General features: G+C 62.8%; 1 protein-coding gene across 1 annotated transcript; it reads right to left on the reverse strand.

The window, feature by feature from the left end:
* Nucleotides 1–2,200: 2,200 nt before the first annotated feature.
* Nucleotides 2,201–25,494, reverse strand: SHH (sonic hedgehog signaling molecule). The gene is made up of 7 exons (XM_047837945.1): nucleotides 25,356–25,494; nucleotides 24,979–25,038; nucleotides 16,523–16,627; nucleotides 16,006–16,202; nucleotides 12,108–12,719; nucleotides 6,852–7,113; nucleotides 2,201–4,134 (listed from the first exon to the last, which is right to left on the reverse strand). Exons 1-7 carry the CDS (start codon nucleotides 25,492–25,494, stop codon nucleotides 3,311–3,313), a joined length of 2,199 nt encoding a protein of 732 aa, XP_047693901.1. The 3' UTR covers nucleotides 2,201–3,310.
* Between the last annotated feature and the right edge of the window lie 1,702 nt (nucleotides 25,495–27,196).

Below are 27,196 nucleotides of genomic sequence, written 5' to 3' on the forward strand. Positions count from 1 at the left end.
TCGTCACTTCCCGGTCACGTCTGGCAACCAACTGGCACTCTTTGCGAGTCTGGCCACGGTCTGCCATGTGGGCGTGATGCTGACGGCCGAGGGCCTCCCCCAGGACAGGCCAGCCCTGTCTCTTCCCCCCCAGCCCCAGCCCCAGGGGCTCCCCCAAACGTATGAGTCACGTGCCCACCCCACGAGGGAAGTCCCCACGCCCGACACCCGCCCACCGAGGGGGTCTGCGGTCTGCGCTCAATGAGACCTTTTCGGTCGCATCTTCACAAGCTCAGGGAAGTACGGGGCGGGGGGGGGGGAGCGCAGGTGACAGCACGAGACAGGGATCCCGCCACAGAGCAGACATCGCAGACGGTCTCTGTAACTTCTTTAATTGTTCAAACAATAGAGCACAAAGATAACGGTTTCAAGTACATTGTGATACACGCTTTCGACAGGAATAGATACGCGTTTCGTCGGGAGCGAGGCTGGCGGCGACAGCCTGCGGGCACTTCGCACAGACTTTCCACGCCGTGGGCCCTGAAGACGGAGCGGCCGCCTGGTCGGGTGGGGGCGCCGCGGCGCCGTCCTGACGCCCTGTGTGGAGCTCCTCTCCGACATGGCTCCCTTTCCTTGGCCACGAGACAGACTATTCTGAACGCAGAGGTGGGCAAGGGGCTTGAGATGTGGCACGGGGTGGCGGGGAGCAGTGAGAGGGCGCCCCCAGGCCTGGCCAGGGTGGGGCGCGGCTCAGGGCCCCGGCGCCCCGGCGCTGGCGGTCACCGGGGGGGGGGGGGGGCCTGGGGGCCCGGCCGGCGCTCGGGTCCTCTCGCGGGCCTGTCCGGCCGCACCGCCAATCGGTCAGTCCGTCAACGAAGCTGGAGCTTTCACGCCACCAGTGTGTCTGGTTCTCTCTCGCCGGTCATACTCAGAAGGGAACAGTCAACGGAACAGAAACCACCACATTCCACCAGGGGTGGTAAGCCTTGCACCTGCTAACTACCCAGAAGGCCAAAGAAAAGTCTTTTACAGAGAAAAAGCAAGGACACGCCTGCCCGGAGGGCCCGACCCCTGGGAAGCCCACAGCAGGCAAGCCCCGGGCCGCACGCCGGGCCCCTGTCCCTGGTGCCGTCCATCCAGGCCCCCGGCCTTCTGGAAGAGGCACAGGGACCCGCGTTTCTGGCCGCGGACACCACGCCAGGCCTGCCTCTGGGAGCTGTGTGTCCACACCCTGCCCCGGCCGGACCGAGGCCTGCCCCGAGCTGTCAGGCTCGGTTCTGCTCCCCAGACCCAGGCCGGCCTCTGGACAGGCTTGCGTTGCCGAGAGGCCCTGTGCCCGCCTAGCGCACCCGGCTTAGACGCCTGGCCCAGGGCACGGACACGACCGTGGCCTTCCGTACGCCACAGCACGGAGGGTGACGGCCAAGGCCCCTTCCCCCAGACCCACCGACACGGGACACCAACCACAGGGTGCCCGCCAGAGGAGGACCACGCCCTCGGGACAAGGGTCTACACCTAACAACCACTCCAGACAGACAGCTTGGATTTGACAGCTTCAGCGAGGCCCGAGGACCCCAGCAAGCCCTGATGCGAGCAGCTGTGACGGGGGAGGAGGGAGGGTGCCCCCCACCCAGAGCGGGTGGACAGTGTGCGTGCCTCAGGGGCTCTGCCACGAAGGGCCTGGGGGCTCACAGAAGACCCACACTTGGCCCTCTCCTCGGGGGCCCTTCCGGAAGGCGTCCCCCAGTACTTTAGAAAGCAGCTAGAGCCCTCCTTCCCTCCAGGCCGGGGGACCCGGCCCTCCCCGTGGCATGCACGAGACCTGCCCACAGCTACCCAGAGCCTGGGGAGAAGGTTCTGGGCCATGCCGCCGGGGCCGCCTCCTCCGGGCCCGCAGGGCCGGCGGTGGTGGTGAAGGGGCTGGCGGTGGGGGCGGAGCGGCACCCCCACACAGCACCCCCGGCCTGGGGGGCGCACCAAGACGCGCACCCCACAGATACAAACAGAGCTGAGGCTTCTCCAGCGATGACAATAGACGGGTCGGTTTGGTTTCCTACTTTGGTTTCCTACTTAAGCTGATCTGAATTCACAGTATAAGCAACACATCTAAAAATATAACGCTGGGGACTCCTGTCAGCACCAGGTTCCCGGACAGAGAAGCCAAAAAGGAAAAGAAAAGAGGGGCTGCGGCAGGAATTCTCAGTTAGGATATACTAACCAGTCTGTGCGTGGTACATTTTATTTCTATAAAACTATTACAAAATATTCAAAAATACATTTTAGTAAATTTACAGCAGTTAATTCTCAAGTTATTAATGCAAAAACATCCTTTGTTTTTCTCTGTACAAACTACAGCCTCTGTCCTTGTGGGCTCATCACTATGTGCGCTTTTTAAAAATATTATTTTCTAATAAATTCTTTGAAGTTAAAAATAACAGAGTTCTTCCAGTTTGTCCAAAACAAAAACAAAAACAGAACAAAACCAGTGCGTGTGTGCGTGTGTGCGTGTGTGTGCGTGTGCGTGTGCGTGTAACAGTCTCAACTTCCAAGGATGTGGCCAAAATGGTGATGAGAACCAAATAGTAAGCCATGAAGGCAGCCCGCCAGGTGGCCGCTACGCTGCAAACTAGTTAAATTAAAATAATATATTTTCATATTTTACACTATTTCAAAAATGAAATGTAATTCAGTTAAGTATTGATCTCTCAAAAAATCTAATTTACAATTCTGTGTATAAAAATATAATTTGTGGACCCCCACGAAGCATGTTTCAGTTTACATTTGCCGAAAAGCAGGCGCGTGGCGAAGGAGGGGATATGGAGTGTGCAGGTTGGCTTTCTGAAAGTCAGGGCGAGGGACATGTAGAAAAATAGACTCTGAGCAGGTCGCCTGGCCTCACAAAATAATCTTTCACCCCCGTGAGTACAGTTCACATGATAATAATAAATTATCCAAGAAACAAACTATTTAAGGCTCTTGAAGGTCCGGTTCATATTATTTAAAACATCTATTCATACCAAACAAATAAATAGCCAGGAGAGGTGGAAAAAAAAACAACAACAACAACAAAAAACAAAATAAAACAACAACCAAAAAAAATTCAAAAATATATATATATAAACTAAACACAATGACAAAACTTCCCAGGGTCTCTGTTTCCTTATAGTCTACTTTGGACTGTCCTACTTTATTATTATTATTATTAATTATTATTATAATTAAAGTCTCATTCCGTGCGCTTTTCCGCGTGTCTGTTGCTGTTCCTTGCTGTCGCTCCCCCCCACCCTCCCCCCCGGCCCCCACCCCCGCGCCCGCCCCGGCTCCCCGGCCTTCAGCTAGACTTGACCGCCATGCCCAGCGGGTGCAGGGCCTCGCTGTCCAACAGCCAGGTGCCTATTTGGTAGAGCAGCTGCGAGTACCAGTGGATGCCCGCGGCACCCGGCGCGTCGGCCGCAGCCGGCGCCTCGGGCGCAGCCGGCGCGGGCGGGGGCAGGTGGCCGCCGCCCCCGCCGTCGCCGTCCCCGCCGCGGTCCGTGCGCGCGGGCGCCAGCACGGCCAGGAGCGCGTGCGCCAGGCGGAAGGGCGCGAAGGCCCGATGGGCCCAGCCGTGCTCCTCGATGACCGCGTAGCACGACGCCAGCACCCGGTTGATGAGGATGGTGCCCTGCGCCGTGAGCGGCGCGTACGCGCCCGTGGCCTCCTCGCGCAGCGTCACGCTGTGCACGGCGGCCGGAAGCAGCCGGCGATCCCCGCCGCGCTCGGCCACCACGTACACGCGCTGGCCCGGGCGCACGCGGCTGGCGAAGAGCGCCCGGCGCCCCGGCGCGCCCCCCGGCGGCGGCCCCGCGCCCGACGGCGCCTCCAGCTCCCCGGCCGCCGAGGCATTGTGCGGCGCCACGAAGAGCAGGTGCGCGGCGGTGAGCAGCAGGCGCTCGCGCGGCTCCCGCGTCTCGATCACGTAGAAGACCTTCTTGGCGCCGTCGTCGCGGTCCAGGAAGGTGAGGAAGTCGCTGTAGAGCAGTCGGCCCTGGTCGTCGGCCGCCAGCACGCGGTCCCCGGGACGCAGGTCTTTCACCAGCTTGGTGCCGCCCTGCTCCAGGTGCACCGTGGCCGAGCCCGGGAAGCAGCCGCCGGATTTGGCCGCCACCGAATTCTCTGCGGGGGGAGGAGAAGGGAGACAAGAGGGGACAGGGTGGTGAGCGCCTGCAGGGAGGCCCGAGCGGCGGGGGGTGGCTGGGGGTGGGGGTGGGGGCGTGGGGGGTGGGGGAGGGGAGGGGCCCCCGCCTGCGGTCCCGCGCCCCAGACTCGGGACGCGCGCAGCTCCGGGGAGAGAGTCCAGGCGGGTCCGGCGCAGACCCCTCTCCCTCGGCCCCGCCGTCTCGGTGACAAAGTTCAGCTGCAGATACATTCCTCAACGGCTCTCTTAAGATTGGACTGGAGGTGACAAAGGTCGGCTGGCGTCTCCGGCGGGAGGCCGGTTACACTCCTTCCCTTCCGCCTTCCTCCCGCCCCATCCCCCGGCTCAGCACACACCCGGCCTCGCCCTGAATTCGCGGGGTATTTGCTCTCCACTCAGATTCCTCAGGAAGCCTCCTCGAGCTCCCTCGGGCGCCGGGGTGCACCTCCTCCTCCTCCCGCCCCCGGCGCGGGGTGCGGCGCCCCCTCGTGCGCTCCGCACCCGCGCTGCGCCGCGGGGACCCCCTCGCCTGCCCGCCCCCCAGCGCCCAGCCGGGGGCCTCGGTGCCGGCGGGTTGCAGGGGGGGGGGGGGTGTTGCAGGGGGGTGGCCAGGGAGTGCAAAATAGCTGTAGTAGTTGTAGCAACTGGACAAACATTCCAGGGAATTGGCCGAGGTGTGAAAATCCGGGGCTTGTGTGGATTTTCTAATTAAAATCCAATAAAGGGCCCGGCATTGTCATTGTGGTCTCTGCTATAAGTGGGAGACACTCTGGCAAGAGGGGCCACTTCCATTTCCCTCATCCCCTCTCTCGGCAGCCCCCTCCCTATTTGCTCAGGTGCACCCCCACCCCCCGCCCCCCTGCGATTCACACGCGGGCTCTCCAGAAGCCGGGCCTCACAAGCACTATTTGCACAGCCAGGCCTCCCTCTTCCAAGCGCTCAAGATGTGTATTTGAATTTTAAATGGCGGGGCCTGCTCGAGCGCTGGAAGCGGCCGGTTCTCAAGGCCCCTTGACTACCCGCTTTCCCGAGCCCTCCGTCGCTCTCTGAGGCTCACTGTCCCGAGGACAATGCGCGGAGCCCGGGCGGCGCGCAGGGGGCCGCGGGGGAGGGGCGGGGAGGGCCTGGTGTCTTTTGCATTCCAATCTCCGGGATCATGCGTTTTGCAAATAGAGATCGCGAGAAAGAATCTTCCTGCTGGAATTACACAGGGTTTTTAATCTTCTCATCGGTTTCTGCGGCATGAAGTGCGGGCCTGGCCGTTGGAGGCCCGCCGTCGCCCCCCGGAATGCGACCCGGGGCGCAGGCGAGCCCGAGTCGTCGAGTCGCACGACCCTGCTTGACACGCAGCGCCCCGCGCCCCGGCCCGTGTGCGCCGAATGCCAATGAGCGGCTCTCCGCGCCCCGGGGGTCTGCCCTCCCCGGGCGGGATCCTGGGGCGGGATTACCACCGCTCACTTGCGAGGAGACCTCTAGGGACCCCCGCCAGGGGGACCCCGCGGACAGGCTTGGCCAGCCGCGAGCGCCGCCGCGACCTTCCCCGGGGAGTCCCGCGAAGTGGGGGCGCCGCCTGCTCGTCCTCCCTCTCTGGCCGTTCGCCCCGCACCGCCCCTCCCCCGCCCCCTCCACACCTTTTCCTTCTGTTGTGATAAGAAGCCACTATTTCCCTTAGCTACGAAGGGCGTCTTGACACTTCGAGAGCGTTTTTCTGCTAACACATGCTATTAAAATACGGTGTAGGAGACAAACAGGCAAAACTGGGCGGGAGGGGGGGGACGGCGCGGGGAAGACACAGGTCCTCCGAAATTCACGGCGAACTGCTCTGCTAAATGCACCACCTTAGGCTGAGATGCAGACATCTGCATAAATAGCCTCCGGGTTGGGCTGTTTGCCGCGGGAACAGTGCCTTGCTGGCGTGGCTGTTCCTCGCCAGCGACAGAGTGTGGCGTTGTAGGCCCAAGAAAGTCCCCCTCACAGCCAGGGCCGGCTACAGCTGCAGGCTCCCATCGGTGTTCCTGGCCCTGCCTGTGGCTCAGGGACACCCAGCTGGCTCCTAATAAGGGGGGGGGGGGATGCTTCTGGGCTTGCGGCCTCCAGATGTTGGAAGTGGTAACCACTGGATTTATTACCTCCCACCAGGCCTCTCCCCAAAGGCTTAGCCAGTGAGTTGCCTTAGTTTAGGATCCAAGCTGCTCAGCAGGGAGGGGAGAGGCCCGAGGCTCCCACCCCGGGCGCCCCTCCTGTGCTGGGGAGCTGGATGGGGGCCGCCTGATTCCTGAGCCCTGAAGGAGAGGAAGAATGTAGGCCAGAGCTGGCTCACCTTGCAGGGCTCAGTCTCTCACCGGGAGAGTCCCCTCCCCCACCCTCCCTGTCTCACCACCTGCAGAGGGGGCTCCGGAAGCAGGGTGCGGGGAGGCTCCGGAAGCCCTGTGCCCTCTGCATCTGGGCTTGGAGACCCCCCGGGCCTCGGTGGCCTCAAAGCAGGGGCGATTCCTGGCTGGCGGGATGCACCTCTACAGGGTCCACAATAGCAACCCGAGCCGTTGCCACGCTGCCTCCCCCCACCCCCCCCGTGTCTCCCTCCCTCGAGTCAGGCTGCAGGGCGCAGCGGGGACATCTCGTGGGCAGATCTGGAGCTGCTGGGTGGGTGGGAGGGGGGCGGGGGCTCTGGAGCAGGCCCCGCCGGCAGCCTCACCTGCTTTCACGGAGCAGTGGATGTGCGCCTTGGACTCATAGTAAACCCAGTCGAAGCCGGCCTCGACGGCCAGGCGCGCCAGCATGCCGTACTTGCTGCGGTCTCGGTCTGACGTGGTGATGTCCACCGCGCGGCCCTCATAGTGCAGCGACTCCTCTGAGTGGTGGCCGTCTTCGTCCCAGCCCTCGGTCACCCGCAGTTTCACTCCGGGCCACTGGTTCATCACCGAGATGGCCAACGCGTTCAGTTTGTCCTTACAGCGCTGCCGGGAGAAGGGGGACCCCGTAGACGTGAGTGTCTGGACCCACCACCCGTCCCGGCCCCCCGCAGGGCCTGCCCGGCCCCGGGGCCTGTGGATCAGGGCCCTGTGGAGACGCGGGGGGGCTGGGCGGCCGTGGCAATGCGGTGGGCGGCGGGGGGGGGGGGGGCTCTGCCTGAGGGGCTGGGCCTCTTTGCAGATGAACCGAGGGCCTCGCCCTGACAATCTGACATAGCGCAGCGCCCATGGGCCTGAGAAGGTGAAGTCTTTTTGAACCAAGTGAACTGCGTCTTTCACACAAGGACCGGCAGGACCGGCCAGGCCCCCAAGGCAGTGGCCCACTCCCCCCACCCCCCAGGCGCCCTCTGCTCCCCAGCTCCCCTTCGGTGGCCCTGTTTCTCCACACCTGCGCCAGGCTCCACCCTTCTCCCTGGCCGGACTCCCTCCCCAGGAGGCTGGAGAGAGGCCCAGGGCGCAACTTTGTAGAAACAGAACCTATGCGGTGTGCTTCTTAAGAATGGAGAGCCCTGGGTTATCTCGGGGCCCTCCCTCCTACCCTGTGCCTATCTGAGACGTGAATCCAGCCAAAGGGAGACAGGGAGGGGGGCGGGGAGCCCATAGCCCGGGCGGGCAGGAGGGAGCCGACTGAAGGGCAAGCAGGTGAGCTATAATTTTCAGTGCGGGCGGGCCGACGACAAACACTCTTTATCAGGACAGCCGCATTCCTTTTCTCCACACAACTCCTTTCTCCGGCTTTTCTGCGGTCTGATGGTGTCTCTTGTTTTCCTTAACCTGTTCCCTTCCCCCCTCTTGTTTTCTTGGCCCCAGAGCAGAATGGCGTCCTGCAAGTTTGAAGAGCAAACTTAAGAGGTGGAGGGAGGAGGTGGGGCCTGAGGGGTGGGGGATGGGGAGGCGGAAAGGCCCGAGGCCTGGGAGCCCTCGGGGCGTCTCCCCCCCCACCGGCGAGGAAGCTGCGGGAGCGCAGGGACGCTGAAGAGGCGTGACCTGAGCCGGGGTGACGAGGAGCTGGGGTTTGGGGGAGCCCCCGCGGATCTCTCCGGTCACACTCAGCTAAGGATGCGAGGAACAGCAGAGCGGCGGCCCTGTGTGTGGACTCCCTGCCCAGACGTTCCTGCTGATGGTGGGGCGAGGGGCTCGAAGGAGGGGAACTGGTGGTGACAGGATCGCCAAGGGGCGTCCCCAAGACACGCGGACGCAGGGGACGCAGGGCAATTTCAAGTTGACCTCCCGCAGAGCGAGGCGGCGCCGGCTGGGCTGTGGACCCCGGCGAGCGAGGTGGACAGAAGACCGCTCGGGGGTCCTGTGGGCCGCGTGGGGACGGTTCCCCTACCGAGCGGGGCAGGGACGTGCGCGGACTTCTGTCTTCTGCCCGCGCCTCCGGGGGAGGTGAAGGTTGCGCAACAGGAGAAGTCCTGAGTGTCCGACAGTAATAACACCCAGTAATACGCTTGTGGAGTTAAACATGCAACAAATTGGCGGGGGGGGGGGGGGGGGCGGTGCTGGGGCGGCCCGGTAACAGGTCACAGCGGTTTTCTTAAAAAAAAAAAAAAAAAAAAAGTCGGAAGGGCAGAGTTTGAGTGAGGTCATCCTGAGGATTGAACGCGTTTTACATGAAAATCAATCAGTAAACCAGGGTCAGTTTGGAGCCGGGCTGGCAGGCCGGCTGCGCAGGCGCACAGCACCCGCACGCACACGCACACGGCCCGCACCCCGGCCCCGCGCCGCCCCAGCTCCCCCCTCCTGGGGGGCAGACGGAGCTGTCGCAGCTCCCCACGGGGCAGCTGGCGAGGGGCGGGCGGGATGGGGAGGCCGCGGGCCAGCGCCCCTCACCCCCCCCACCCCCCCAGCGCCCGGGGCTGCGCCAGTCGGGCGCGAGGCGGAGGGCCCCCGGCGAGGAGCCCCAGGCCGAGCCAGGCCCGGCTGGCCCCCCGCTCCCCACGCGCCCTCCCCCGGGCGCCGCGAGGCCTCGGCGCGCGCCTGCGGGACGCTGTGCACCCGGCCGGCGGGCCGGGCGCAGGCGGAGCCGGGAAGCCCCGGCCGGGGAGCGATTCGCAGGGTCGTGGGCCGCGAATCCAGCCCGGCTCGGTGCAGCCACCGTGAAGCCCAGCGGGGCCGCCGGGCCGGGCTTTGTGTGGGCGGAGGCCGAGTGGGTCCCCGCGCCCGAGCCCCCGCCACCTCTCCAGTCTGCGCAGCCGCTCGGTGCCCAGAAACCCGAGCAGGGCCGCCCGGCTTCCCCAGTGCGGGGGAGGGGTGTCCGCGCTTCAAAAGGGACCCCCCCCTCCAGTCCCCACACACCTGTCTCCATGCCCTCCCCCCCCCCTCCGGGAAAACAGACCCCTCCTATCCAAACAGGGGGACCCTCCTCAAACCCACACCTGCGCGCCGGGCCGGGCAGCCACGCACACACAAATCCGTTCAGCGTGGCGTCCGTCCCAGGCCGTCCCTAGCGCGGCCCTCGGGCCCTGCCCCGGAGGCCACCTCCTGCCCCCGGAGCCCCCCGGCCGCCGCACCCGCGCCTGGCACCCGCGCCTGCGGGGCGAGCGCGTCTGTCTGCGCTTCCCCCTCTCCGAGTTAATATTAACCAGGAGCTCATGCGTTCCAGAACTGCTCTGAAAGTTCCACTGGGGACGGTCTTGCCATGGTTGAGGGACTTGGGCGGCAGTCACATTAGGGGGACAGAGACACACAGAGCCGCGGAGGGCTGGCCCGCCCCGGGGGAGGAGGGACAAGCGCGCCTGAGGACAGAATCCGGGAGGCTGTTTGAAGCGCGGGGCCGGCGGGCGAACAGGTCCTCGAGGAGGGCTCGGCCCCTGCGGCCTGGGAGGCGTCCGGCTTCACCCCTTCGGCCCCGGCCCTGCCCCTCACCACCCCGGCCTCCGCCCCCTCCGCGGCTCTCGGAGGGGAGAAGACGGAAGGGCAGGACAGGGTACGCCAGGGGCACCCTCCAGCACTGCCCAGCGGCCATCTGCGGCTGCAGGGGACACTCGTGGGGTCCGGGCTGCAATCCCGGCCCGGCTCTCCGCACCCCGCCCCCACTTGGCTGCCCCTCCCCCGTCCTTTTGTGCTGGGAACGGGAATGGCCACTAGCCTAAGGAAAAAAAGTATTTGTTTTCGTTCCGTTCGTCGGAGGGAAGTTGACAGAAGGTCAGAAGTTCAAATGCTGCCAGCGCGCGCGGCGGCGAGAGTGGTCGGGCGCCGGGATCGGCCGTGGGTCCCCGGCGAGCGGCCGGGAGAGGGGCCGGGGGTGCGGGGCTCGGCCTGGGGGGCATCGGAGCCCGCGCCGCGCCCCCTCCGGGCCCGACCGTCCCGGCCGTCGGAGCCCCGCTGCGGCCCCCGGCCCGGCCCGGCCCCGCGCACGGCACCGGAGCCCCGGGCCGCGGCGACCGCTCACCCCGGAGGGACGGGGGCCGAGGCGCGGCCGCGCGCTCGGGGCTCTGCGACCCGCGGCGGGGGCTCCGGGGGTCCCTCTCCGGCGGCGGCCCCGCGCGCACGCGGGCGCACGGCGACCCCGCCGGCTCGGGACCTTCGCGTCCCCGCCCCCGCCGCCTCCCCCGGCCGCACCACCCCTCTCCCCGGGTTCCGGGGGGGGGGGCGCTCCGGGAAGGCCCCCTCCCTCCCGCGGGGCGCGAGGTGACCGGGGTCGGGGTCTCCCCGCAGCCGGCCGCGCCCCCGGCGCCCCGCGGCCTGCGCGGAGTTCATTGTGGCTCGCGCCGCTCCCGGGCACAGGCGCGCGCGTCCACACTCGCGGTCCAGATTTAAGGTGGTCGCGTGCAGATGCGAGAGCGAGGCTCCCTCCCGCCCCTTCCGTCCGCTCCAGCCCGCGGCCCCTCTCCTCCCTCCGTCCGGCCTGGCCGCCCGAATCGGGCCGGGGAAGCGAGCGGCCCGGAGGGGCTCCCCCTGGGCGCCTTCCCCGCCCGCCCTCCCCCGTGCTTGCGCCCCGCCAGCGGTGGTGCGCTCCTAGCCCGAAAGGTAGGACTTGGAGATTTTAATAGGGCAATGAAAAGGATGTTGACCTATATTTGCCAGGAAAGCCATTTCCAGCTTCGGTGTTACGTGCATGGAGTTTCAGAAAGTCTACGGTTGGCGGGGAGGGTGGCAGCCAGAAGTCTCAGACGGAGGCCCGGAGGGAGGGCACGGCTGGTTTGCTTTGCTGTTCCGTCCTAGCCCCCTCCCGCTAATATCTAGTCCCCAGTTCCTGTGCCGGCAGGTGGACCGGAGTGATGCAATGCCCGAAGTTCTAAGTCCCTCCCCTCAAGGACCGCGGGCCCGGGAGAACGGACGCGCATCCTTAAAGAAATATCAATACATTCACACTCTGCCGGGCACAAGTGCCCACGGTGAAATGGCAGCGCGGCCGGCCGGGTGATACACTCAGGGACCAGGCGGCGCCTCTGGAGCCCTTGCCTCTTGTGGGCTCTGCCTGCTGGCTTTCCCCGTGTGGGGGCCCTTGGCCCCCCGGGGGCGGCGGGGTGGGGGTGGCGGTGGGAAGGAGGAGCCCCGTGCAGAAGGGGAGCCAGCGAGCGCCCCTGTCTAATGCCCCAGGCTGCATTTCTAGGGTGACCTGGAAGCCACTTCACGTTCAGGGGGCGGACTTCTGCCCCCTCCCTCCGTGTGCATCCCCGACTTGGGAAGGACAGAGACCCCCGGAGGGAGGGTCTCCCCAAGTTGCAAGCCAGAGCTGAGGCAGGATGGGAAGGGCCGTCCCAGCAGGACAGATCAAATCAGGGCCACAGCCGTGGACCACATCTGCCATCCTCCCCGCCCACCCCCACCTTAAACTTCTGCGGCTGGACCCTTCGCCTCTTTTCCCCCTCCAAGGAGAGGAAGGGGTGGTAAGGAGGCAGGTGGGTGGGGAAGGAGAGGGTGAAGTCGCCGCGCTATCGGCCTGAAGAGCAAACAGACTCCGTCTGGAGCCGCTGGTTACACAGAACCCCCGTGAAAGCAGCACATTCCACGCCCCAGCGCCGGGTTTCTACCTGAGTCATCAGGCGGTCTGCTCCCGTATTTTCTTCATCCTTAAAGATGATGTCGGGGTTGTAATTGGGGGTGAGTTCCTTGAATCGCTCCGAGTTTCTCGAGATCTTCCCTTCGTATCGTCCGCTGGCCCCTAGGGTCTTCTCGGCCACGTTGGGGATGAACTGCTTGTAGGCTAAAGGGGTCAGCTTTTTGGGGTGCCGCCTCTTCCCAAATCCCCTGCCGGGTCCGCACCCCAGCCCCGAGCACATCAGCAGTGCGGAGACGAACACCGCCAGCATGCATCTCGCCAGCAGCATCTCGTCCGGAGCCCAGCGCCTTCCCGCTGTCCCCGTGCGGGTCTGTGTGCGCGAGTGTGTGCCCGTGCGCTCCGGCTTGCTCCTGGCTCCCTCGCTCTCTGCCTGCCTTTCTCTTCCTATATAACCTTGCCCGCCGCGGCTGCGGGAGACTGGCCACCGATCCCCACCCAGACGGGGGCTGGAGCGGCAGGCTGCTGGTCGCTGATAACGGAACACATCGGAGTTGGGGCTAGAGACAGCAATCAAAAGACAAAAAGAGTCTGATTTTAAATGGTAGCAAGCCTGGAGAGCTTGCGAGACAGGCTGCCCTTGGTGCTATATTATAGCTGGCAGGGGCGTATCTGATTGGCCACAGCAGCACAAGCTTGTCTTCTGATGTTTAACCCTAAAAAAGACTAAATTTTTTTTTTCTGCTGCTGCCGTGGCTTTATTTTCACCTGAAGCCTTTGAGTTTAAAAAAAAAAAATCTTTACTGAGACAAAGGTGGGCGGGAGGGGAGGAGGCACGCTCCTCGGGATAACACCGGTTACCCCCCGCTTTGTGCACAGCACCGCGTTCCCCCTTCCCTTTCTCCAGAATGGTAGGTGCTTCAGTTAAAACCAACTTAAGTTTTAAAGGACAGTCTAGACCCCCCCCCCCCCACTCCACGCTTTGATCATCAAAAAGATAGTCTCTCAAATGTTTGAGGGGCAAAGCTACGCGGGTCCTATATTTAAATGTTGTTTTCGGGAGACTTTATCGTGCAGGCCAGGTCTCCCTGCATTTTAAAGACAGAGGGTCCGAGCCTCCTCCTGAATATTCAACATCCTCTGATGATCATTCTCACTGACCACAACTTAAAGCATTGCTATTTGAAGTGCCTTAAGCGCCTTAGAAAAATATGAAAATACTGCTCTTTTATGGGGATTCAGTGAATGCATTATTTTTAACCCTCCAAAACATGGGATGCAGGCGTGCTCAGGGGCTGGGACAGGGCGACCCGAGGGGCTGTCCGGCTGGCTGGGCCAAGCGGGTGTGGGGGCCGCACCCCAGCTTGGAGAAGGGAGCGGGTGCTGGGGCCTGCGTGGTGGGCGGAGGCCCATTGTGCCTGGGGGCAGTGGTGAGTGGGCAAGGCCGAGCATACACCGCCCCCACGATCAATCGATCGGAGCAAAGTGCAGGCCAGGGATGAGCTTAATGTGGGATTCAGGCCCCTTCCACGTCGTGCCTAGCCGGCTTTCCATGGGGCTCTGCCAGCCAGCCGTCAGGGGCCTGGGGGCTGCAGCCCGGGAGGGGGCAGGGTCCTGGGGGGACCCTGTTTTGGTCAAGGAGGGCTCCGTGCTCAGAGCCAGCCACCCTGGAGTCCTCAGTCCCTGGGCTTCCTTCAGAATTAAAAAAATAACCCCCAAAAGAGTCCTGTTTGGACCAGAAAAATAAAACCTGAAATCCCCCATTTTGCAGAACGTACCCTCGCCTTCTCGCCCCCCACCCCCACCTCACCCATATGTAGGAATTGCTCTGGAAGGGAGGGAGGGAGGGAAGGTTCTCTGTGGAGAATGGGAGAGTCAGACCCTGGAGTGTCCCTCTGTGAAGTGAAGTGTCTCCCTGGACCCCAGCCCAGCCCGGGAGGTGAAAGCTCGACCCTAAGACAATGGGGTGTTCCCAGCGGCCTAGGCAAGCCTCTGGCGGGCACGGCGGGGGGAGGCGAGCACCCTGAGAACCATCTAGCTGGGCCTCCAAGATGCTGAAGAATATTGGGGCCCAGCCAGTTGAGGCCTCCAGAGATGGAACCCACCTGCGCCCCCCCCCCCCCCCAACCCCGTCCTGTGATTTGTGAATAGCCACCAATCTCAGGAGGCTTCCTGCCTCTGGGCCAGGCGGGAAAGCAGCTCCCGACTTTGTCCAGGCCAGCGGGGGAAGGAGGGTCTCCACTCAGGTGACAGGGCCTGTCTGTGCGTCTGTGCTCACGGTGCAAACCGACCGGGAGACGTCACACTGTCTGTGCCTGGAGGGTTGGCCTGTCCCAGGCGGTGACCGCGCAGGGTGGATGTGACACTGCTGGGTAGTGCGGGCCTTGAGCCCCGGGGACGCCACAGCTCTGTTCTCGCTTTCCCACCTTGCAGGCTCCTTCCCTCTCCCCTTCTTTCGCCTCTCTCGCCTCCTCCTTGCAAACTGGGCGGGGGAGAAAGGGCCCCAGTGCCCCAGGAGGCCTGGACCCCCCTGTGGAGCCAGGGCCAGCCTGGTGGCGGGCACCCACAACCCACGGTTCCCGGAGGCACGGGGGTCCCAGCCTGGCCGCCCGCTGGTGCACAGCTCGCACCTTGCACCTTGGAGGCCAAAGCCGGAGCTGCAGGGAGCTGTCGGCCCCCCTCTGGGCCCTGCCCTCGTCAGGCCACCGGGAGGTCCCCAGGCCTGCTGGCCTCCTCACTCCAGGGTCCCCCTCCATTTGCCGCCCGCCCGCCCGCCCGGACACCCCAGAGCCTGCGGGGGGGGGGGGGGCGGCCGCCCGCCCCGCCCCCGGGACTGGCCATCCTCAGGGATGAGATAAGGGCGGCCTGTGAAACGCCCCCGATGCCTGCTTCCCAGCATCTGCTCCCTGCTGTGGGTTGCGGGGGCGGGGTGGGGGGGCGAGAGTCTGGACCAAACTCACGTGCAGTTTGTATTTACTGCCGTAGAAGCAAGGGCGCCAGCGAGCCCCCCACTTTCCCTTCCGCTCGTCCCGCCCCCTCCCCACTTCCCAGACACCAGACACTCTCCGTCTTCCACCTCCAGACACCAGATGGCTCCCTCTCTTTGCCTTTCCCCCTCCAGACGACTCGGGCCCCTCCCCACGCAGGTCAGAGGTTCCAAACCCCAGGCTCTGCCCGGCCTGGCCCTGCGTCCCAGGTAATCTCAGGATCCGCTTCTGCCCGGTCTGGGCTCTGCCCTTCCTTCGGGTGCCCTCTCAACCATCCCTCCGCCCCCTCCGCCCCTCTTTCTGTCCCTCCTCCCTTCCCTCCCCCGCCCCTCCCCCTCCCATCTCTCATCCCTCCGGCCCTCACCAGCATCCCCGCTGAGGACAGGTGGCTGTCTGTCTTCTGCCCCCACCCCCCAGGAGGCGCCTCCCGGCCCGGCCCCCCGCCTCCCCACCGGCCCCCGCCGCTAGATGGCCTCCTCACTCTGCCTTCAGGCCCTGGCTCAGCCAGTGTGGAAGATCCCGCTGACTAGGCGGAGAGGCCCCTGGAAGGGGTCTGGCCAGCTTGGCCCCTCCCCCTCCCCCCCCTCGCCAGTGTCCACGCCCCCCTCCTCATCTCCCCCTCCTCAGACTGGTACCCACTGGGCCTCAGCTGGAGCTCTGACCTCCCCAGGAAGCCCACGCACGGCTCCCTCCCGGGCGCCCACTACCTGGTTGGATCTGTAACCTTACTGTTTCCTCCTCCTGAACCCCTTCCCCTTTGACTTCTCCTCCCCGTAGGGCTTCTGCCCAGTCTCTTGCCGTCCCGTCTTACCGTCCGTCTCAATTTCTTGCTGGTTTTATTCCAGCTTTGGCAAATCGGGTTTCTGGTGCTCCCGCCAGGGCCTCCCTCTGAGTTTTGGAGGGGTGCACCTGTCAGCCCCGTTCTCCTAACCCCGCGGCCCTTACCCGATCCCCGCACGTGGGGCGTCTGCGTCCCCAGCTTCCTGGCCCGGGACTGGAGTCCAGACGCCGATGAGCACAAGCTTCTCCTGTGCGCAGGCCAGCGGCCGCGGCCGGGGAGGAGGCCACCCGGCCACCGAAGGCCCGCGCTGCCCGCCCGCGCGAGGGCCGGCTCGGGGCCAGGCTCCCGTGTGGGCTGACGCCTGCCGGCAGCGTTCCTCAGCAGAGCAGAGCAGGCAGAGGGCATCGGGCGGAGGGGCCGGGAGCGGGCGTGCTGCCGCGGGCACACTCGGCCTGAAGCGCGCTGCTCTCCGAGTTGGTGCGATGGCCTCTGTCCAGACGGTGCTCCCGTCTGGAGTCACTCACCCTTCGCTTTGAGCAGGGGGGCTCCTCCCTGGGTCTACGCGAGGCCTTGGGTGTCGGGCGCCCTTCCGGGGTCAGAGAGGTGTCCTGGCCACTGCCGGTCCACAGGCCACCCGTGGGCATGGGACTACGGATGGCCAGGCAGCCAGCGGTCCCTCACCTGCCCGGGCCTGGTGGTTCCGATCCCAGCGCTGGCGCGCCGTCCACGGGCCCAGAGCCGTCTTGGGGTCCTTCCACGAGAGGGGCGTTCCTCGGACCTCCGGACCTAGCGAGACACAAGTGCGCCTGGAGAAGTTAGGACAGGAGGCCCTCGCTGCACGTCAGGGTCACCTGGGAACGTGAGCAGGAAAAGGCAGGGCCGACCAGCAGTGGCTGGCTGCACCCCCGGGCAGTCCTCTCAGAGTCTCTGCTCTGCCGACTTCCCTGATGGGGATCCTAGAGGCTCCTGGGGGGGGGGGGCGGCGTGGGCCCTGTCCTCCGGGACCTTCCGTGTCCGCACCCCATCTGCCCCGGCGGGACCTGGTGAATGGCCACAGAGCCTCGCAGGCGGGGGGCCGGAGGGTGTATGAGTCTCTGACCCTTTCTGGAGAGCGGATGGGGGAGGGGGAAGCGAGGGGGGGTGTGTGATTGTGTGTGAGCATGTACATGTGAGTGTGTGCACATGCGTGAGACTACACGAGCGTGCATGTGTGCGTGTGCACGTGTGAGAGACCACAGGAGGGTGCACGTGTGAGGCCGGGACGGCGGGTCCTCAGAACAGTGAGGGCACAGACCCGGGAGGCGGGAATCGGCGCTGGCCGGCCTCTCAGCACAGAGCCCGGAGGTGGGTTTGGAGGCGGACCCGGCCTGGCCCTGCCTCGGTGTGGGGACCCTGGAAGAGAGGGCTCTGTGGTGTCCACGTCCCCTCGTGGCCCCTGTCCAGGGAGGCCGGAGGCCCTTTCTTCCTGCTTCCACGAGCTGCTGGCAGAGCCCCATGTCTGGCCCCTCTGCGCTCTGAGGGGGCCCAGGCCTTCCCGGCAGCCAGCTCGCTGCTTACATCCTCGGGGCAACTCCTGTCCCCGCACCTTCTCCTTCTAGAAAAAAGAAAGAAGAAAGGAAGGAGGAAAGGAAGGAGGGAGGGAGGAAAGGAAGGAAGGAAGGAAGGAAGGAAGAAAGGGGGGAAGGGAAGGAAGGAAGGAGGGAGGGAGGAAGGAAGGAAAAGAGAAAAGAAAGGGACGCGAGGCGGACATGGCCATGAGCACAGGCCATCTCTCTCCAGCTCCACTGAATGTCAGTCCCGAAGGCTCCTCCCGTGTCCCCAGCAGGCCATCTCCGTGCTGTCCCGCCGTGCTCCTGCCCTCCATCTCCCGTCTGCTGAGGGGGCTGAAGCGAAGGTGCCTCCAGTCCCGCAGCCCTCGACCCCCTGACTCCTTGGTCATAGCCTCAGAAGAGTCAGGGGAGCTGACCCAACGGTCTGTCTACAGTCAGGGGATCGAGAACCGAATTCGCTACTCCTGCCTCGTGTGTTCCTTGCCCCCTGGGCGTGTCCATCGGGGTCCCTGCCCCACCGTGGTGACGGGCCCCCGCTTCGGAGGCACTGGGCTTCCCCGGGGACTTTGGGCTCCGTCGGGCACTTGCTGCCCCCCGGGGCCCGTTCAGCCAGCCCCCGAGACAGGCCGGGCAGCCTCAGCCAGTGGCCTGCCCCCCAGCCCGACCCTTCTTGGAGAGGGGACAGTGACACCTCCCCCCATGTGCACAAAACACTGGGCGGCAAGGGGCGAGGAGGCGGGGGCTGGTGTCAGGAGCTGGCGGGGGCTGCGCTGAGGGGACTGAGGATGTGGGCTCACTTTTGGACTTGGCGGCCTTGGCAAAAGCCGCTCGGGCTTGAGTAGGTCAACGGCGTCTCCCTCGTGTTTTTCACGTGGCCCTAATATTTGGGGGATGTTTACTAGGAAAAGCTGAGTGGGCTGCTGGTCGCCTGTCCTCACTTCCTGCTCTGGGGCCGGGGCAGGAGTTTCTGGAGGGAGACAGAAGCCTCACGGGGCGGGGGGGGGGGGGGGGGGGGGTGCCGTGTCCCTGCAGAGCGCGAACCCCCGGGGCAGGATGGCTCCCGCCCGGCGGGGAGACTGGAATGCCGGCTCGGACAGAGGAGCAGGACTCCCTCCGGAGAGGCTCTTCTCACAGCCGGCGTTCACGGCCAGGGGGAGCATGTGGTGCAGGAGCCTTGCTTCCCGGGGTCCCCTGTGTGTTTGCTGAGCGCCTCCCCCAAGAGTTGCGTTTGGTGAGGAGTCCAGCCTTGCAGTGCGACCGCACGAAGTCCAACCCGTCAGCGCAGACGCCCCGGCCTTTGTGCAGGTGGGGACGCAGAGGCACAGAGAGGCGAAGGCTCCCGTTCGAGGTCACGCGTCTGACCCGCAGCGCGGCCCGGAGTCCGGCCGGGATGATCCGGCCCGAGAGCTCGCCCTCGGAACATCTTCACTGGTGGTCGCGTTCCTGAAGTTTCTCTGTTGTGCTCGGCGTGAAGCAGGAAGCACCGCTCAGGGCGGGACCTCTGGGAGGGGCGGGAAGACGGTGTCCCCACGCGGGGCAGATGGGTGCGGGGGCCGGGGCGGCCTCCCTCGTCCTGCTCTGAACCGCGGCTCCGGGGACAGCTCCCGTATTGCCCCCCGGATGGCAGGACCGACCCCCACTCTGGGGGAGGCAGGCGTGTGTCCTGCTTTACGCAGAGAGCTGAGGCTCAAACCTGAGGCCGCGTCACCCCCTCGCAGGGCCACGGCGGGTAACGGATATCAAGTTCTTGGGCTTGGGAAAGAGGCGCCCAGTTCTGGGAGGTGCTGCTTTGCTGCGGGCCTCCCGTGAGTCCTTTCCTCTGAGAGGCACTTGCAGCACGGGTGGCAGAAAAGCACCAGCGGGAGGCCTGCATAATGTCCGGCACACGGGGGCAAGCGGGTGACGACACCCCAGGCCGCTTAGCGGTGAGTGCTCAGCATGGATGCGTTCTGCACTCCTGAGTTCTGGGAGAGACAGTCAGCAAGGCTGTGTTTCTAAGCTAAGTGGTATCAGCCACTGATGTGGGTTTCAGGCCAGGTGTGCTCAAGGATATAGCTTCTATGAACCCTCGAAGCACCGATTTCTGTTTACCGTGGAAAGAAGCACGGTGTACCTTGAAAGAAACCTTTTAGCACGACAGTCTTTGGTCTTTGAGTGAGATGTGTCTCTTTTAGGACACAGGGGACCTTTGTGGCAGGAGCCTGGAGGGGCCACCGCTGCCTCAGGAGTGACAGAGGTTCTCAGGCACAGACAGGGCTTCCCAAACTGCCGCGTGTACGGGTCCCCTTTGTGGCGATTCAGGGCTCTTTGCATCACGTGACGGTGCGGAGTCTCCAGGGACATCGACCAGCCCCCATGGGAGTGAGTGTCCCCAGCTTCTCACGTGTGCCTGTCTCCACATGAAGAACACAGGTGGGCAGGTGCGCTGACCATCGCCTGGGGTGACCTGCCTCTCGTTTATTTTCTCGTTGCTAGATCGCGGCTCCGGCTGATGTCAGTTTTATGTTTCAGACAGACTGTTGGCTCCAACAGCCTTTGTGACATGCACATCCAGGGACACAACCTGGTTTCCCCAAAGCCGAGTCCAGCCTGGGGTCTTCGGGGCGGGCAGCGCCCGTCGTGTCAGACGGGACGGCTCGTCTGTGAGTCTCTGAGGGCTCTCCGCCCTTGGGCGGTCGAACGTGCGTGTGCTTCTGTCCTGGGTCGGGTCACCGCTCAGCTGCGGACTGATTTCCCGGGGGGCCCGTGTGACAAAGCGCCTCTCTGTCCTTCAAACGCGGGATGTGCTCTCGCAGTCTGGGGCCCGAGCGCGATACCAAGGTGGGCAGGGCTGCGCGTCCCTCCTCGACGCCCACTTGTGTGAGCTTGGGAAAACCTCTAAACGCCCCCGAACGCATTTCCACGTCTGTAAAATGGGCAGACACTTAGGTCGTGGTGTCGTAGGGACGGGGTGACGAGGTGCTCACGCCTGGACGAAAGCGGTTTTGTGTTTCGAGCCACCGACGGTGTCGCTACACCCTTCTCTCTGGGACTTTGCGTTTGTGCTTATACGATTACGTCTAGAGAGGCCGAAGGCGGTTGGGTGTAAAAGAATTCAACTGTGTTTAAGCAGAGGGGGGCTGAAGCGGGCCACTCCTTTCATCTGACGAGAAGGACATTCAATCCAACTGAGTGGCTTTAAATAATAATTCCCCCCGGCCTCGTCCAAATGGCAAACGGGGGAGAAGCAAGTGAACCCCATCACGCGGGGACCCTGATGGGGTCTGCTCGGGACGGATCCCAGTGCACGCGAGTGCCTGGCTCTCAGAGACAACTTCCTGCGTTGTTCTCTTTCGCGTGGAAACTCCCCGTAGCTGCACTCCGGCTCCAAACGCGGACGGATTTGTGCAGCAATCCGCGGTGGCTCCAGAGAGATGCGTCACTAATAATGATGTGTGTTCAAAGGGTGTCTAATCCGTGCAGTCATACTTTGAGGTGCGGGCAGGCCGCATATTATTATCTCCATTTGACAGATGAGGAAATTGAGGTCTAAAGAGAGATTAGATGACTGTGCTCAGAATTACGGGGCTAAGTCTCTGACACTCAGTCCATTGTTCTCGCCCTCTCTCCCCTTGTGACTGAGGACTTGCGTGTGTTTGCGCCCGATCGCTGTGGACCGAACTCTCTTAACCTTAAAGCTTTAGCTGCCAGAGTGTCTCGGGGGCCAGGTCTTGTACTGCACTCGAACTAGTGTCCTTTTCCGCGTGAAGGGCATTCCTTTGGTCTCTGCTCTGACTCATCCCCGTGGGATGTGGGATGTTCCTGCCGGCAGTTTATCCACGGAGAAGGAAGACCCCCAACTGGCGTCTCCCCCTGAGAGTGCTCCGTGCCGTGCGTTTCCACGGCCCCGGGGGTGGGGGTGCCGAGGAGGCCTGGAGGGGGTTGGGCGGCCTGGGGGTGGGGGGCAGGATGCCAAGAGAAACCCAAAGGTATGAGACCAAGTCAAACTCAACACCTCTCATCCAGGCCTTTTCAGTGCGGGGATGGCTTACCCCAAAGTACACAAACCAACAGACTGAATCCCGGCTCTCTGTTTCAGCAGCGCCCAGACAAAGCCTGCCCTCTGGAGTCCTCCCTCTGGCCCCATCCCGCCATGGTAACCGCTGAATTCACTGGGCCATGAGAGCAGGCCAAGTATGTGCTTGATTGTCTCAGCCTCTCTTGTTTCTTTCCTTCAGCGGAGGGTATTGGATGTTGTGTACGTGTGTTCTTTCTTAGCCTGATGTATTTATGCCCCAGTTTTGTCGGGCTTTGTTTGGGTGGCGGAGGGATGGGGTGGGGGCGGTGGAGTGGTGGGGAGATCCTTTTGTTCCAGACGCTCACCTTCAGTTCTCAAAATGCCACCACAGAAAGGCTGGTAGGGCCGTCCCTCTCCGAGACGCGCCCGTCGATGGACTCGGAAGCAATCTGAAAATGGCACGCCCGTGCGATCACGTGGCATTCTGACTCAGCCGTTAGCGAAGAAGTGGGTATAAAGCCTACGGATACTGCAGGCAAGCGTGGGGGAGAGGAGGCAGCGGGACCTGCCCTTGGGCGAATCAAATAAGGCCCGGGTAACAACTTGCAACTACTTAGGTGCGTACTGTGCGTTCGAACCAGGACTGTAGGCTTACGATCCCGTTAGAACGAAGCATCACCGACCCCCACCTCGGAGCGTGAGGACAGCGGAACGTCGCCTGATGGAGGGAGAGGACTGGTGTGGCGTCTTTCAGGGACGAGCCTGGAGCCCTGGCGGCTGCCCTGGCATCCTGGTCGAGCTGATGGACCAGCATCCGGAGGCACCCTCGGATCTTAACGGTCTCTGTGGGTAGCTCTGTCCCTTTGACAAGCACAGCAGGTTTTGCCCAAATCTGCTGCGATGTGACAACGAATCCATCGGTCACCTTTCTTTGCAGAAATAATCAATTCTCATCAGTAATTGCTTTTGGGCAATAGTTCAATTCTGCTGTCATCTTTTGGCTTCTAGCATCATAACATCATCTGAACAGCAATAATGCATTTTACTATCATGGTGTTCAAGGCCAGACAGTATTTATTCTCGTGCATACCCATTAGGTTAATGTGCAGCGTGCGCCTCCACATTTCATTCCCCACCCCCGTCCCCACCACACGGAAGACAGATGCGCGTTGGCACCTGGGTCCGGTCCCCAGCACGTCGAATGTCTGAGTCGGTGGAGCGGATCGTCTTTCCTAGTTTTCAGAGAGCTGTTGGGTGCCGTGTAGACACCCCTGGGATTGTCGACGCGGTTTCTCTGGGGAAGGTCTTAGAAGGCCTTACGCTGAGCCCAAGAAGAAGGATGGAGTGACAGAGGCTGGTTGGAGGTGAGGTCAGAGGTAAACCCAGAATCCTACGCAAAGCGCTCTCCAACCTGCGCCCACATCCGTGCGGCCAAGTTGTGCAGGACGGAGGGAAACCAGTGCAGACGGGTGTGGGGTCAAGGGCAAGTCAAGGACCGCCGTCCCTCTGCGCTAACCACTTTCACCTTTGGCCCCCTCGTCCCCCTAGAACTGGACTCCTCTCCCTTCCCCGGTCTTTGGCATATTCTCCTGGAAGCTTTGGGCTGTTAGGTCGTCAACTATGGGATTTTCTGTTGTCTGCCTTGGCCTCATTATTTCTGCAGTTGGAGGCTCATCTGGTGTATCTTATTTATTCAATAACACGTCCCTTAAGAAGTCCAGTTAATAGGAGGCATATCTGGTCCTTGCCGTCCCCTTAGGTTTTGGGCAGGGGCAGAGCTCTGCAGGAACAGTGGACACGTGATGCCATCGGAGTGTTAGAAGGCGGGTTGAGGGCAGATGTGACGGCCACGATCTCTTGGGGGACTCTTGTGACTCAGTTTTCTCCTGTTTCCCTTAAGTCAGGCTTTGTAAGAAAAAAAAAAAAAAAAACCACACACACACAGAGTTTGCTCCTGGTACAAAGATTTCTGAGATATTTATTGTGAAGGAATAAAAATCCTATTAAAATATTTATAAATCGAAACAACCCCAGAAGCCACACACACAATTAGGCCTTTTAGACTTCTATTCTGAAAGGCAGATAAATCATCATTCAGAGAGCAAAGATGAAAAATCAAAACAAACACAGAGTGTTCAGAGAGCTGCCTTAAAAGAAGGCACAGAATGTGGTCTAGAAAATTATCCCCATCTCTGAGCCGTGCATGGTCCACAGGCATCCCGGGAAGCCTCTGAGTTTCTGACTCATCAAAAAAAAAAAAAGTCTCGTGTGATGTCATCTCTGGAGAGCATCATCGAAGTTTGGAACTTTAGAAGGAAGGTGAGAAATCAATCCAGTCCCTGATGGTACAGATGAGGAAACTGAGGCTGATGTAATTCCAGTGCCCTGCTCTTGTCCGACGGCTGGAGAGGCGGCCAAGCCGGAACCAGGACACGCCCAGCTCTCTCTTCGTGTTGGTCTGTTACGGACTCTGTGAGCCAGCCCTGGAATTCAGGACCTCACGTCCCGGGGGTTTCTGGATGCCGAACACATCAGGAAAAGCTTGGTCACTGGTTTGCTTATGGCCACTCGTTCCGTACGGGTGTGGTTGGCTTCTACGGTGTGCTAAGACCATGCTTGGTATGCCTTTTGGTGCAAACAGAAGACCCAGCCCCTGGCCTCAGAAGGCTTGGTCTGGGGAAGAGATGTGGTCCAAGAAATAATGAAAGGCAGTGAGTCCCATCTTAGAACCAAAAACAAGGGCGGAGACCCCAGGAGAGGAAAGTTTCTGCACCCTGGGGGTTGGTGTGAATTTCTCAGCTGGGGGACCACATGCCTGTGTGGTAGGCCTGTGCCCCCAGTTTCTCCTGGGGGCGGTGGGTGTTTCCTGACCCAGAGCACTGAGTCGGTGGATCAGTTTCTCATCTCCTTCCAGCTTCTCCACTACGAGAGAAGCCCTTCCACAGGTCAGGGTCAAGGCTGCCTCTCCATCCCGGCGTTGGCCAGCCCTCTAGTCCCTCCCAGCCATCGTTAGAACCCAGCAACCGAGGGCCCACGACTGGCCCGGTGGCCCCTGGGGCTCTTGCAACATCACTTTACAAGAGTAAGGCTCTGGCTTGAAGTTTCTTCTTTCTAGTGACCTGAGGATTTATTTTTATTTCCTTTCCAGATATGTTTTGGACCTTTAAACAATTACTCAGGGTCTGGAATGTTTGTGGCAGGTGTGTGTGGGCCCAGCCCAGCTCCATCCACCGTGTTGTTGCAGTTGGAACTTGGTTGACTCCCTTGCCAGGTGGCTCTCCATTTGGTGGCAGGGAGGGTGCCAGGCAGAGCTGGCCTGGAGGGTCCCCCGCATTCCCAGCGATCTCCTTGAAGGGCTGGCTTTCCTGGCCCCCCGCCCACCCCCCGGGCCAATGACTGTATGCAAGGGGAAGGCTGTTCGGATTGCCAGCCTGCCTAGGATGCCTATCCGGGGGGACCCCTTTGGTCGATAGTCCTACCAGAGAGTGTGAGGCAGGGAGGGGCCTTACAGCTGCTGGACGGGGACGGCCGTTTGGACAGGAGACAGCACTGTGCCTCGTCTGTTCAATTCTGCAGTAATCTCGACTCACCGGGAACGGTGTCTTCTGGAGGCCTTGAGCGTGGGGCCTCGTCTCGCACTCCAGAATCTCCTAAGGACGTCGAGCACGCACTGCAAACGCTCACCTCCGGCTGCCAGGTGCCATCCTGCCTGGGAGAGCAAGCCGGGCCATGCCCCTCTCCCCCCCCCGCCCCCCCGCCCCCAGCGGTGACCCGGGTGGGGCACCAAGCAGGTGGATGCTGTCATGGAGCTTTCAGCGTGGTCAGCAGCAGCACCTGGCACTCTCTCCTGGGATGTTCATCACTTGGAAGGCCTGACTCACAGCATGACAGATAGAAACGCCATCGATGGAGAGGTGCCGGTCCAAGTTACCGTCTTAGTCTAGCCCTGCCCCCGCCTGGCTTTCACCTTCCCGCTGGCCTCTGGCCTCTCGTTCCCCTGGGACGGGTGGCGATGGCCAGCGGTGAGCCAGGGCGGCTGTGTCTGGGGGTGGGAGCCCAGAGTTTGCCTTGTCCAATGACATCACGCTCCCGTCGTAGCTGTCCATGGTTCTGTCACCCGGGTCTCGCTCCACCCCCCACGTGCTGCTATGAACGGGTGTCTATCGAGGGGAAGCCGGGAGGGTCCTCAGGGTGAGACCGTGTGTGCACCGGATAAAGTCAGGAAAAAGGTCAGTGGATGTAAATCTGGAATCGAGTCCCCGCGGAGGGGCTGAGACAGCCGGGGTGTGAGGGACGGGGTGACCCCGGGGCTGCTGAGTGGCACGCCTGGGGCTCCACCAATCCCAGATCTTGGGTGTGCCGGCCGAGCACGCAGGTGGCACGGGGAGTTGGGTGCGAGGCGGAGCTGGGGTCGAGGCGAGGAAGCAGTCTGAAGTGTGCTGGCCCGAGAGTCTCGTCTCTTAAGTGCCTCTGGGGATCCAGGCACTGGGCGGGGAGGGAGGAAAGGGGACCCGGCCTGGCCAGGATGTCAGGGCCTCGGAGGCTCTGTGCTGAGCCAGTGTGGCCGCTCGCTCCGCCCTGAGTCACTGCCAGAGGGACGGCCCAGGTGCTAAGTGTCATGCTGGCCCAACGTGAGGGCTCCCCCTGCTTGAGAAGGGAGGTGCCCCCCACCGGCTCATGTGGGGGCCTGTGGCTTCTCAGGGCACCTCCTTCGCCCAGGTGGGGCTTCCTGCGAACTGAGTGAGGGAGGCCACTGGCAGCCCATTTCCCAGAGCAGCAAACCGAGCCTGGGGGCGGTCAGGAGGAAGCCGGCTGCGACAGAGCAGAGGCTGCCGGCCGCTCGCTGTCTGGCGTGCGCTGGCACCTTCCTTCTGCCGCCCAGGCCGCCTCCTCGGCCGGCAGGAGCGAGCCGTCGGGCCCTTGGAGTCCGCACGCACGGCTGGTTCGGAGGGGCTGTTCTGAGGTGCTGGCGGGGCCGCTGGCTTCGTAACCCCTGAGCCTCCCCAGACGCCATGGGCCCCCGCACTCAGCCTGGAACCTCACGGACACACGGGCGGGGAGACGGGGCCGGGTGTGCGACGCTGGTCACCCTCCCCCTGTGAGTTAGAAGGTTCCAGATCCCTGCCCGGAGCCCTGGTAACCCACGACCGGAGACTCGGGGAGGCGAGTCTGTCGGGACAGGAGTGTCGCGGTTTGCTGTTTATTTTGGCTGAGCAGGGATTTCTACTCCCTGGTCCGCAGCTCCTCTCCACCCATGGAGATTAAAATAATCGGATGCAATTTCTCACAGTCTTGGCCTTTCCCAAACACATCAAGTGTTTTCCTGTGCAGAACCAGCCTACATGGCAGCTCCGTTCATTCACAGCACGTCCGGCAACCGCGAGAGGAGGGAAAAAGGACTCTGCCCCCCAACACAGAAGCCATCGGTCCGTGCTCAACGCTACAGGGACACGGGCTCCGAGACCCCCTCCCCTGCAGTCTGCTCGCTCTCGAATGTCCCGCTCGCTTGGCTCTCCGGCTGGAAGCATGCAGCACGTTTAGAAATAAGACATCGAAAGGCAGGGGAGCGATTCCTGAGGGCTGGCGTCCCGAGGGGCCAGACGCCAGGGCGGCACGGGAGGACGCGGAGAAGCGAGGCGCTTGGGCCAGGCGCAGGGCTGGGGGTGCACGGCTCGGGGGACCCCTGAGGGGAGGCCGCAGCCAGAATCGCTCCAGCCGTGCCGTTAGCTCAGCGAAGTGGGATTCGGCCTCCCGGAGAAGGTGCATTTTGTTCCAGGCCGTCTTCAAGGGAGCAGGGAAACGTAATGC

The sequence above is a fragment of the Prionailurus viverrinus genome, chromosome A2 (genome assembly GCF_022837055.1).
Source record: "Prionailurus viverrinus isolate Anna chromosome A2, UM_Priviv_1.0, whole genome shotgun sequence".
Classification (NCBI taxonomy): domain Eukaryota; kingdom Metazoa; phylum Chordata; class Mammalia; order Carnivora; family Felidae; genus Prionailurus; species Prionailurus viverrinus.

Excerpts from the sequence above, each read along its gene's own strand:
- SHH (XM_047837945.1), bottom strand. The coding sequence starts at position 25,494 with ATGGACAGCTACGACGGGAGCGTGATGTCATTGGACAAGGCAAACTCT. Across the intron at positions 16,628-24,978 it reads TCCAGAAGACACCGTTCCCG|GTCCGGAGGTCCGAGGAACG; the intron begins GTGAGTCGAGAT and ends GTGTCTCGCTAG. Across the intron at positions 12,720-16,005 it reads GCCCCACGTGCGGGGATCGG|CACCAAGGGCAGCCTGTCTC; the intron begins GTAAGGGCCGCG and ends GCTATAATATAG.